Source organism: Tupaia chinensis, unplaced genomic scaffold, assembly GCF_000334495.1.
Source record: "Tupaia chinensis unplaced genomic scaffold, TupChi_1.0 Scaffold148488_1, whole genome shotgun sequence".
Classification (NCBI taxonomy): domain Eukaryota; kingdom Metazoa; phylum Chordata; class Mammalia; order Scandentia; family Tupaiidae; genus Tupaia; species Tupaia belangeri.
In genome coordinates this window covers 418,080-430,166 of record NW_006208337.1, presented here as the reverse complement: position 1 = coordinate 430,166, position 12,087 = coordinate 418,080, and the positions used below count along the sequence as shown (strand labels likewise).

The window sequence follows — 12,087 nt, the reverse complement described above, 5'->3', positions numbered from 1 at the left end:
AAATTGAGTTACAAAAAAAAAAAAGTTTCAGGAAAAAAAATATATATATATATTCAATGACTGCAGTAGGATATGTAGCCCCAGCTAGGTGCTACTTCATAGGATGTGTAAAGTTAGACTTGTGTTCATGGAAATGTGTGTGTCACCTGTGTTTGCTAGGAGGGTATTTGAATTGATTAGGGTCTTTGGTGATTCAATAAAATGTGGGGGGAAAACAGTACAGAAAGCAAACATAGATACCAGAGACAGTGTGGGAGGAGAGTGGGAGATGGCAGAGGGTAAGAGATAGGGAATCAAGGATGGGGGGGGGAGGCAAAACATACAGAAAACAAGAAATGGAAGATTATTTGCTGACAATAGCATGTTTGTTGATGTGCTTTATTGAGACAATATACAGTGTACTCTGGGGAAAAAAATTAACTTTGGATATAAGAACAGTCAAGTGAATGGTCTTTACTGTGTCTTCAAACTGCAGCTGAAAAGTCTGCTTCTTCCTGAGCAAAGGGAGATTTGGCTGTTCGTGACCGACATTAGCCTGCAAGCAAATGATGAGAGTGACCCCAGGCTCCCCAGAACCCTGCCGGTCTGCGTGGCCCCTTCCTGTGTGCTGGGCCCAGAAGTCCTGGAAGCACTCACTGTGGCTCGACCTCACCGTGTCCTCTTCAGAGATGCTCTGCGAGACCAGGGTACACCCACTGCCTGGTGCCCACTAAGTCCCTCCTGGGGTCTGGGTGCCTCCAACTTGCTCAGCACTGCTGACCCGGGCTGGCCTCAGGCCTTTGCCAACCCCACCGTGGCCACTTGGCAAATCCAGCCCCCAGGGCTCAGCCCCACAGAGGCAGCTGTGTTGGTGCAGAAGCCATCTGAGGCTGTGGCCTGGAAGAGCCCTTTCTAAAACAAAGCAAGAGCTAGAATATACTAATGTATATGCATAGGTCATTTGGCCTTTTTTTCCTGGACTCAATGTAAAATCCTGCCTATATATTTATTTTTTTCTTATTTTGAGATATAACTCACATACTATAAAACTTACCCTTTCCAAATTGAATTTGAGTCTAGTATTTGTCTTTTCCAGCTGAGCTCCCAGGGTTTGAGTACTCTGCAAAGCACGTGTACCGCCAGACGGCCTGGAACCAGAGGCAGACGGCCCCTGCTTGTCCTCTTGCCTGCATGGCAGCCTGGGAGGCCAGCAAAGCGGATGGTCTTTACTGGCAGGGAGACCCACTTTTTCTCAGTGCTTTCCTAACCCGAAGTGTCTCTTGGCAGGTCTAATTGTCTGTATTGAACGGACTGTCCTCTTGCTTCAAAAGCCCCTTCCGTGTGTGGCCTCTGAGGCCGGCTCCCAGGAGCTGCTTGCCCCGGTGACGCTCGACGAACTGAACCCTGGCACACCTATCAACTCCATCTGCAGAGTTCAAGGTGGGCAGCCAGCTCATTGTAAATGTTTTTGTATTTTACGTAAATATCATACTTACTTTGTGTTCACCTCCTCATCTGTTCAACAAGTGTTTGTTGAGTGCCTGCTGTGTTTCAGATTTGGATGCATAAGGAATGAAGTGAGAAGAGCTACTTGCTCTCTGTAGAGAGGAATTAGAAAAGTGCACAAGCAAGCATGCGCTTTGACCTTGTTAGGGAGATGGAGGTAGGCTCCCCAAAGATAGGTCTGAAGGGTAGATGGGACTGATTAGGGCACAGGCAGGGGTGGCAGGAACAGATCACGGGGGGAACAGGACTTACATAGGCTGCTGGTCAGAGAGAGCTAGTAGGCTGGAGATCAGGGAGGTAGCGGAAAGGCAACCCAGTAGACGGCGAGACAGGCCACAGGGCACCTTTTGGTGCAGAGTCAGGGGACCAGGTGGCAGTAGAGGTGGTGGTAGAGAAATAAATGCAGGAGGGAGACTGACAGGCTGGGAGGAATGGGCACAGGGCACAGACCAGGGGAGGGTGTGTGGGCAGCCTCCCAGCTGCTGGCTCAGACCAGGAGGCCATGGTCGTGCTATTCACCGAGGTAGGGAATGGTGGGCTCCACCAGCTTTGAGGGCTCCTCATCTCAGTGCTGTCTGGAGACTTGGGTGTTTCTGTGGCACCTGCATTGTTTCAGCAGCAGTAGGGGAGTCGTTCTACCAGTAGATCACCATGGGCTTTCCATGTGCATCTCTTCCAGAAAGTGAGGGGAATGTTAGGCAGGCACTGTTGGCATCCCCTTAATGGAAACTTCCTGTCCAGGCCCCAGCCAACATGTCCATGCCTGAGACACTGTGGGGCTGGAGCAGCCAGGCTCCCTGGTGCAGGTCAGCCCACCGTGCTGCAGGTGTTAATTCCAAAGGTTCGATCTGGGTCTGACCCTCATCCGAGGTTTGGTTAGTGGAGGCGGGCTCTCACTGTTGGTGTCAGGTGCTTGCTCCCCTTGGGCAGTGAAAGGGTGTGTCAGTTATAGAGACTCCTCCTTGTCCGTTTTTGATCCAGTTCTCTTCCCAATTTACAGAATTCAGTAAATAGAATATTTTCTCAGATGTTATTAGTGTAGAAGGAGAATAAGACTTTTAAACAGTGGAGCAAACAGGCTCTGGTTGACACCTATATTTTTCTCGTGTTAAGATGAGAATTCTGGGTTTTTTCTTTTCCTTTCCTGTGCCCTCTTGTTATATAAATCAGTGGGATCTACATTTCTGTTTAAACCAGTTCTGGTAGGTGCTTTTTCCTTCGCTTCATAATTATATGTACACTATTGTACTTACCACGGCTCTTTTTTAATAGACAAAAGTTGGAGGCGCTCACAGCCCTCCCTACAAGAGAGACACAGTAGAGGTGTTGAGCAGGATGGAGGGTTACCAGGCAGGGTGTTGGCTTTCAGGACACAGAGCGGCGCTGAACACAGGTGCCCCTGGGCTGTTGACTAGAAGTTCTAGTCAACAGGCCCTTTGAACAAGTCATTTAAAAAGTGCCTTGGGAACCCAGGTCACTTGGGTGGCCTGAGCAGGGAGGCAGCCCTGCCACGCTACGTGTCATGGAGGGCTGTGAACATCAGCTGGGTTCCACCCATTGCACCACAGCCAGCATGGTCAGCAGCGCTTGGGAGACCAGGACCAGGGCCCAGAAGCCAGGCTGGAGCAGCCAGAGCCTCTGCTCCCCACCCAGGGAAAGGCACCATCCACTTTGCGCTGCACCATTCTCTGTGTTTGACAGGGATGCCCGCCATTACCATACCACAGGGAATAGATTCCCAACCCTAAAAATCCTCTGGGCTCTGACTCTCCATGCCTCCCACCTGACTCCTGGAAACCACTGATCCCCATCATTTTGCCTTTGACAGGATGTCATATAGTTGGAATCGTACAGTATGTAGCATTTTTAGACCGTTCCATGTAAAGTGATTACTGATAGGATTTAATTAATATTTATAACTTTTCTGTTTCTATTCTTTTTTATTTGTCTTCTACTCTTTCTGCCTTTTCTCATTTTAATAGAGTAATATTTGGGGGAGGAGAGGTCTTCAAAAAGTTCACAGAACTGCCTGTTATGAAAAATGCCTGCATTTCAAAATTCTCTTGCAAAAACAAATTTATATTTTATCTATTTTTCCACAAACCTTTTAAAGTCCCCTCACGTGATTTCATTTTTTTCTCTTAGCATATCAATTATATTTATTTTTACAACTTTTCCAATAGTTTCTCTAAAGTTTGCAGTATATGTTTACAATCAATCAAGTCTGTTTTTGAACAGCACCATTCCACTGCACAAGTAGCACAGGCACTTTGTAACCGTGTGCTTACCCTTCCTCTGCCCCTTAGAACATTGCTGTCATTCATTCACTCACCCACAGGCCGCAATCACTGAATGCATTATTATTGTTGTTATTTGATTTTACCTTCACTCTTCCTTGTCTAATGCTCTTCCTTCTTTTTTTTTTTAATAATTATTTTGTTTATTTATTTATTTATTTGTCTATCTGACCAGAGAGAGACAGAGGGTAAGAGTGAGAGAGAGAGGAAGTGAGAAAGCAAGCCATCAGATTCAGGACTCAAACCCTGGTCAGCCATGTGGGAGTATCCAGCACCTTAACCACCACACCACCTGCTGGTCCCTGCGCTTCCTTCTTTATGTAGATCCAAGTTTCTCATCCCCACCCCCACATCTTTCCCTTTCTCCAAGCATTCCTTGTGTGTCTCCTGGCCCCAGGCCTGCTCTGAACCTGCCCTGCAGGCCTACAGGTCAGGGGATATGAAAACAGCCTGTTATCAGCACAAAGCATTGCCAGCCCCTTTGATAAGAACCAGATAGACAGGTTCAAATAGAGTATAAGGTCCCAGCTCAGAACCTGCCCTGCTCTGCGCCAGCTCCTTCAAACTCACATTTGGGGCATCGCTCAGCCTCTGGGCTCAGGGCCCCTTCCCATTACAGGAAGTCAGTGCTGGGCTGTGCAGCCTGCAGCAGCTGGTCTCCAGTGACTAGGTATACTGAGCATCCCCAGGGCTCAGATCAACCTGAGCAGTCTCTCTCACTGAGAGCTGTGCCTGGGCTGTCAGCCACGGGGAGGGTGCTGCACACCAGGGCTCTCCTTTGGATCTCTTCCTGCTTTGTTTTTGGGGTGAAGTGGTGTGAGGTGATAAATATTCGCCCGTAGGCAGGTCCTCATGCGCCGTGGTGAGCACATCCAGGCCCCAAGTCGCCCTGGACATTGGCAAAGTCCGTCCTCAGGCCAGACTTCTTCCTCTGAAGAGAAAGAACAATTGCTTTTAATTCTTCTTCCTTTTTTTTTTTTTTTTTTTCTTTTTTTTTTTTTTTTTTTCTTTTTTTTTTTTTTTTTTTCTTTTTTTTTTTTTTTTTTTCTTTTTTTTTTTTTTTTTTTCTTTTTTTTTTTTTTTTTTTCTTTTTTTTTTTTTTTTTTTCTTTTTTTTTTTTTTTTTTTCTTTTTTTTTTTTTTTTTTTCTTTTTTTTTTTTTTTTTTTCTTTTTTTTTTTTTTTTTTTCTTTTTTTTTTTTTTTTTTTCTTTTTTTTTTTTTTTTTTTCTTTTTTTTTTTTTTTTTTTCTTTTTTTTTTTTTTTTTTTCTTTTTTTTTTTTTTTTTTTCTTTTTTTTTTTTTTTTCCCGGAGAGGTTTTCGCTATAGGGCGCATACACTTACCAGACAGACAGAGAGAGACAGAGAGACAGAAAGTGAGAAATCACCCCCAGGGGGGAGGGCCAAGCCGCAATCCCTTCGCCATTCTCCTCTCGGGATCTTGGGAACGCACGCACGCACACGTGCCCGGTGTGAGTTTAAGCCACCAAGTCCGACACTCGAACCGCAGTCGACTACGTGGGAGTTCAGCAACACAGCCATTATGCTACTTGCTGGTCCTGAGAAAGAACAATTGTTGAACCCCAACTAATTTCATCCAGGAAATAACAGGGAGGAGGGTGAGGCAGAGCTGTTACAGAAGACCATTGTACCCCAGGCTTTCTGGGAGGGCAGACCCACCCAGGGGCCCTGAGACTGAGGCGCTGCCCATAGGGGCCCATGAAGACCCTTTTACAAACATGTTTTAGTAGCTAAGAGATACACGTTTCCCAAACCTGACTACAAGACATTCCTAAGGCCAGGCTGTGAGGCAGCACTGGTAAGACAGGTCTCTGCAAGCTGCTCCCACCGGGGAGGGTTCCCCATTTGCAGCAACACTTTCCTGAGTCACTGGGCTTAAGTGCCTGGGCACTCCTGGGCTGGCTGAGCCAGGGGCAGGCCCTGTTGGGATGCTTCTCTCTCCCTTGTGTTTGTCACATGGAAGAAATAAATGAACTTTAGAAAACAAACATCCCTGTGTAAGACAAACAAAGTAAAGGCTTTATAGCAAGTTGCAGGCACTGGTGGGCACAGTGACACGACCTTCAGCCCTGATGGAAACAGTTTTCTCTCTCTGACGTTCCTTTAAGCGCTTCTTCTAGACACTGACAGTTTAATGGTGCACTTCCCAGCCATCCCTTGAAATCCACACAGGGTTGCCAGAAGGATTTCCAGTGGCTTCTAGACCTCAGATGAAATACATTTCCTCAACTCTTGCCTTGTTCTCTAATTGGAAGGAAATTGCCTAATCCCGTATAAATGTAAATGCTATTAACACCCACAGCTCTCCTAGGGTCAAAGGAACTCCAGTTGGTAGCACTCTGCTTTTATTGTTTCATGGAGCTTCATTTCAGTGAACCTGGAGCCTGGGTGCAGGGCAGGGTGTTTGGGGACACAGCGGTTCTGTGCTTCTGGCCTCCCCAGTGCCTGCCTGTTGTGAATTAGTGACACTCCTTTCCTGCCACACTCTAAGCCTTTATTCACTTCACTTTTCATCTCTTTGACCCACTTTTGATTAAATTTGCAAGGAAAATGTTAGTAACTGGGCAGCCTTCTCAAAATCAAGATCTATTATTTTCTTTTTAAGAAGTTAATGCATGAGCCTTAACCAAGCCTAAGTTCTCAGAATTCTGTTTCATCTTCTACAGCTAAATTGCCTCCTGATGCTTGTGTTAGTGTGGAGTGACAATTTTGCTCCAAGAGTAGGAAGGAGAACTATTCTGTTTTTCTGAAAACAGGTCATATTTTACTTTATCTTAAAATGCCTCATTTCACCACTTCTCATCAAGGATTTGCCAGTGTACCTAGAAGACAGCAGTCATATTTTGCACCCAAGAACATCAGACCTCTGTGTGAAGAGCGAGACCCTGTGCCTCGTGGTCCTGCCGAGCTGCGGCTGTGTCGCTGCCCTCCCCTGGTGTCCTCCCACCTCCAGCCCCCTGTGATGTGCAGGCCCCACTGAGGCACGAGGTTGACACGGCCTCATGGGTGGCATCTGCCACCCTCCTGTAGCAATCCTTCTCTGGCCCACGCCAGCCAGAGGATGTCTCTGCAGCACTCCTCAGGGCTTGTCTCCATTTTCTCTAATGAGTACAGATGTGTACCTTGTTTATTCACCTGCTCCCCCATTGCACTGATATGTGGGAGTGAATACAGCCTTCATTTTTTATTTCCAGTGCTCCATGTTTACCCCACAGTCAGTAGCAGTAGAGCTTGCTAGTTATTTGAATATGTAAATCACAACTTTGGGAGTAAGCCAAAATTTCTGTATTCTTAATCAAAATCAATAAACCAAAGAAATAACTAAGAAGATATATTAATAAATAATAAGAATAAGTGTGTTTCTCCTTATGAAAAAAGCAGGCACTAAAATAGAACAGTCCATTACACCTTTTAAGAGGGCAAATTTTTTTCATTGCCAAAGGGCACATTCACTCACCAGAGAGCAAGCAAAAGCACTCCTAACGGGGTGTGGTCAACTCTTCCTCCTCCATTTCTACATCTCGTTAAGATTCAGGGTGCACACACGTCCACGTGCACACGCATGCACACCACCATGCACAGCATGTTTTAAAGTCATCAGAGCTAGAATTCAGACCGTGGCTGGCCAGGTCAGTTCTGGCCTCTTAAGCACTGTCCTAGACAGGCCAGCACAGAAAGGAAATTCTGAAATAGGTGTTGTGACAGGGTAACTGGCATGGTGTGGATCGTGGCAGCGTGAGTCATTCCCGAATAGGAATTTTCTGCTTGCTAACACAGATAGAGAGGCCTATTTCCAAAGACACTTGGTGCCATATTGCTGAAGTGACTTGCTGACCTACATGTGTGGTGTGGAGATGGTTGGGAGCCGTGACATGTCACCTGTATGGCACATCAGTGTGGTAGACAGCACAGCCCTACAGCAGCCCCTCGGCCACCTACCAAGTACAGTAGAATGAGCACTGGACCAGCAGGTAGTAGTTAAGGCGCTGGACTCCCACATGGCTGACCGCCAACTGAGTCTGAGACCTGCTGGTTTCAAAATCACGTGGGGCACGTGTCCATGCATGCCCAAAATTCTGGGAGGAGAGTGGAGGAGAAGGGATTGCCGTGTGGCCATCTCTCCTTGAGGGGTGATTTCTCACTTTCCCTCTCACTGTCTTTGTCTATCTCTGGTGAACACACACACCCTATGGCGAAAGCCTAAAAAAATAAATAAATAAAGTAGAACAGGCATTGCCAGATCGCTAGACTGTGACAGTTTAAAAATGTATGCACTTGGAAAAGACAAGCAAAAATAGAAATACTTGGTTAAGTGGTGCTATGGTAGACATGTTTTTTTAGCTTACTTATTTCTTCTTTGAACAAAAGAGACAGAGAAAAAGAAGACTGTAGAAGGGAGACATGGCGCCCCCACAGAGCCTTGAGGCTGTGACCCACCCAGCTTCAGCCTGCCTGGATCATGGCTATGGGTGTGCCCAGCGTATTTGGGGAGGTCCAGTTTCGAACTGGGTCAGCCTCACAGAGCGTCATTTTTTACCTCTGCACCAAGGTAGTGGGCAAGTTTTTAAACTTTTTATCATTATAATTTGTGTAATAAATGGAAACTTTAAAGTCACAGGAATATATATAAATTCACGAGTGAAAAAGGATCACACGTCTCCTTCTGTCATCATGAATGCTGAGGGGCAGAGAAGTCGGGGTGTTGGAGGGCATGCAGAAACCACCTGTGTGAGGCAAGCCTCCTTTCCTGTACCTTGGTCTAGGCACTGTGGTTGGCGTGGATGAGAACACCGCTTTCTGGTGGCCAGCGTGTGACCAGTGTGGCAATGGGAGACTGGAACAGAGACCAGAAGACAGGTAGGGTGGGGCCATCCTGAAAGGTCGCTACCTTGGGCAGCCTTGCCGAGAGCTGCAGGGAAAGGACCTGGCACCTGTTTGCTGTCACAGAGATGTCTGCTGCTGTCCCCTTTCTGGGCTACAGGATGGGTGCGCTCACCCAAGAGAATGCAAGAAAGCACCCCCAGGGGGACTGGCCACACCGTAATCCCTTCTCCTCATGGGATTTCAGGCATGCCCACAGTATGCCCAGCAAGTTTCTCAAACCACCAGATCCAGGACTCAAACCATGCAGCTGGCCATATGAAATAGAACTACCTTAACCTCCACAGTACCACCTGGCTCTTTCTATCTTAAGAGAGGAGAGCTGAGTTTTGCCCTTGGCTTTGTTGTTATCAGTCAGGAGAGTAAAGAAAAATGGGGCCAACATAAGGGAGGCCTACAGGGGTGCCCTGCTGGGCCTCGTGGCCACCACAGGCTTCTACAGGGAGTAGTGAGCAGCCACCTAGTCAGCCACCCCTCTTCCCTCAGCCCTGTGGCACCAGCCCGCTCCAGCCTCCCCTCAGGTGGGCTGCACGTTGGGGTCGGTCATCCCTTTAGGGTCAGTTTTCTGGACTCCCAGACAGAAAGGGGAGTGCACATTGCTCTTCTGCTTCCTCAGAAACACAGAGCAAGTGTCTTCTGGTTGGTGGCCCTATGTGAACACAAGTCTGCGCAGTCCTGGGGCACAGCCAAGGGCATGTTGACCCAGCTCCCAGGGCTGCAAGCTTAGTATCAAGACAGGCTCTCCCTTCTGGGCCGGGACAAGCCCTTACCTTCTGGCTTCACAGAGGGCTTGGGCCGGCCTCCCTGTGCTTTGCCAGCCCCTCTACACTCCACAGGAACAAGACTTTTCTGCCGATGGGCCCTGCAATGGCCTCCACCACCCTCACCCTGTGCAGAGCAGCTGAGTCCGGCTGCTCTGGGCTGTCAGGGGAACCTGGTTCTGAGGGCAGGGCCTCTTCTCTGTCTCTGAAGTTTCCAAGTTGAGAGAGCTGCCTGCCTCCCGCCTGCGGCTCTGATTGGGCCTTCCTGACTTGTCTTGCCCCTGGTTCCCCACAGAGGTGCCTTTTCCTGTGAGGACTGTTCCCAGCTGGTCACCGCTCCTGTTCTCAAGAGGCACCTGCAGGTCTTCCTGGACTGCCCCTCACGACCCGAGTGCAGAGTCAAGGTCAAGGTGGGAGACGCTGTGCCCTGGCCAGGGCGAGCCCAATCCAGTCCCTGTAGTCTTCCCTGGGAGGGAGCCTCAGCCCCCAGAAGCACAGGCCCTCCTTTTGGTCCTTGAAGCTATTTTCAAGTGAGGCTTTGAGGCTGAGGCCCATGGTGAGGCAAAGTTCAACTCCACACGGTCATGGTAGACACGTGTGACTTCTTGCTGCCGCGCTGCCCTGACCCTGCCATGTCGCTGTTCTTGTAGCTGCTGCAGCACAGCATTTCCTATCTGCTGAGGTCCGCCGGTGGCCAGGATGGGGTAAGTGACCGCCAGCCTGGTGTGTCTTGCCAGGGGTCCAGGTCATGCCGCAGATGAGGGCCTGTCCCTGCTGTCAGTCACAGCAAGCCCCAGCTCGACAGTGTGTGCCTATGGCAGACTGGCATGTGGCCGGCTTCCCCCTGCTGTTCACTGCCACATGCCAGGGCTGACAAGACCCTCTTTTCAGAATGGGTTATCTCCAGGAGGCTGTCCCTCAGCTCTCATTTCACACAAATAGGACAGAATTAGCAGAGGGGCACTTTCTCCTTTTATTGCTTTTATATTGCCAAGAGGGTGCATGCCCTTCCCACGGGGGGGCGGGGGGGAAGGGGGGGACGTCAGGAGACGTGGCCGTGCTATGGAAACTGTCAAGGAGGGGAGCTTCTCAGTGTGGTGGGGACTGAGTGGGAGCAGGCCTCCCCAGCAGCTGAGGGCCTCTCTCTCGTGCTCACACTGGAGCTGGTGGTTGGGGGCTCTACTCCTTGGGGGCCATGTGGACCATGGGGTCCACCACCCTGTTGCAGGGAGCAGGCTGTGTCGCCTTGACTGTCAAGGTCGGATGAAACTGGAATGTGGAGAAATCACGAGCAGAACCCTGAGGGTCCCTGGTCCGAGCCTGCAGTGCTCAGCCTCGACTTTGGGGGGCTCAGCTGCCTCCCCAGGATGAAACCTGCAGCCTTAAAGCTCCTGGTGACCCCACATCCAGCTCCAGTATAGAGCCTTCATCAGAGCTGCTCCTCCAAGCAGGGATTGCCACTGGGGCCAGGCCGTGGACAGGGGTATAAATGGGTGCTCCTGGCTGTGCAGTCACAGGGCCACCGCAGGCCGGAAGTGCATGGTCCTTGTCCCAGCTCCCTAGCTCCCCAGTGAGGAGAAATCTCACACCTAACTCTAAGCTAGAATATTCCTGTAGACAAAACCCTGCTTAGAAAGGACTTGAGAGTGAGCCTCCATACGTGTGTGTGTGAATATGTACACGCGATGGCATCTGTGCATGCTTGAGCGAGCTGCGTGTGCACCTAGGCAAGCACCTATGAGCACTGGGTGAGGGGAAGAAAGTGAAAGACAGCCCCAGGTGTCACCTTCTGGGTGCTCTGGTTTCAGGGCTGACACAACTGGAATGAGCATAAATTTAGGAAGCTCCTTGTCTCGCCCACTTCACTCACGAAGGGTAGTCTGGTCTTGCGATCTGACCTGGAAAGGCACTGATGGCAGGTGCCCAGCGTGTGTACATGGGCCTCCAGTCACCTGGTCTGGGTGAGACTGCACATTGTGTAAAATCCAGGCTCCAAGTGGGGCTTTCCACAAGAACCTACGGCATTCTCCGCAAAAACGTCCTGTTTCTGGAGAGGACACATGGGGGCCAAGTCCTAGACCTTTGGTCCAGTGTGGTCAAGTCACGGGTATGAAAACTGTCGGACGGGCTGCCAGCCATTCACCAACAGCAATACCATCGGGATATGGAACTGAGAGGTGGTTTCCTTAATTTCTGCCTTACCACAAAAGAAAAAGTTATGTAAAGGCCCACAAGTAAGGTGCCTTTTAAAAATGTAGATATTTTATGCATATGCAGTTTCACATTTGTGCATATAGATTGCTGTTATAGTTATTTTAACTAACCTGTGTGAGTTTCCCCAGTATAAAAGATTTATTTAAACTCCATTCAAAGGTGATGTAGCCAAGCCTAACGTCTTAAAAACAAATGATTTTCTGCTGGCTTTTTTCAAGTCAAGTTTCTGTACCTCTGCTCTGAAGATGCCCAGGAGTGTCTGGACATTTGGTTTAAGCTCTAACATTCAGGCAAGGCTCACCAAGCTTTCACCAAGGTTATGAGAGGCCAGACAGTTCCAAGTTCCCAAGCTGCCTGCTGCCCACCCTCCCAGCAATGTGTGGTGACCTGTCGTCATGTGCCACCTGGGGCTGTCCTCTAGCCGGCCGCCT

At 49.0% G+C, this 12,087-nt stretch overlaps 1 protein-coding gene across 6 annotated transcripts in view; it reads left to right on the top strand.

The window, feature by feature from the left end:
• SPIDR (scaffold protein involved in DNA repair) overlaps window positions 1-12,087 on the top strand; it is a 532,009-nt gene that overhangs the window by 513,437 nt on the left and 6,485 nt on the right. For 3 of the 6 annotated variants that reach the window (XM_006170450.3, XM_027769073.1, XM_027769074.1), the window contains 5 exons: window positions 476-686; window positions 1,267-1,419; window positions 8,564-8,657; window positions 9,738-9,852; window positions 10,093-10,146. In XM_006170450.3, coding sequence (XP_006170512.1) covers window positions 476-686; window positions 1,267-1,419; window positions 8,564-8,657; window positions 9,738-9,852; window positions 10,093-10,146 — 627 coding nt within the window. Of the gene's footprint in view, window positions 1-475; window positions 687-1,266; window positions 1,420-6,607; window positions 6,821-8,563; window positions 8,658-9,737; window positions 9,853-10,092; window positions 10,147-12,087 lie in introns of those variants that run through there. The other 3 variants (XM_006170449.3, XM_006170452.3, XM_006170451.2) reach the window with 3 other exon arrangements.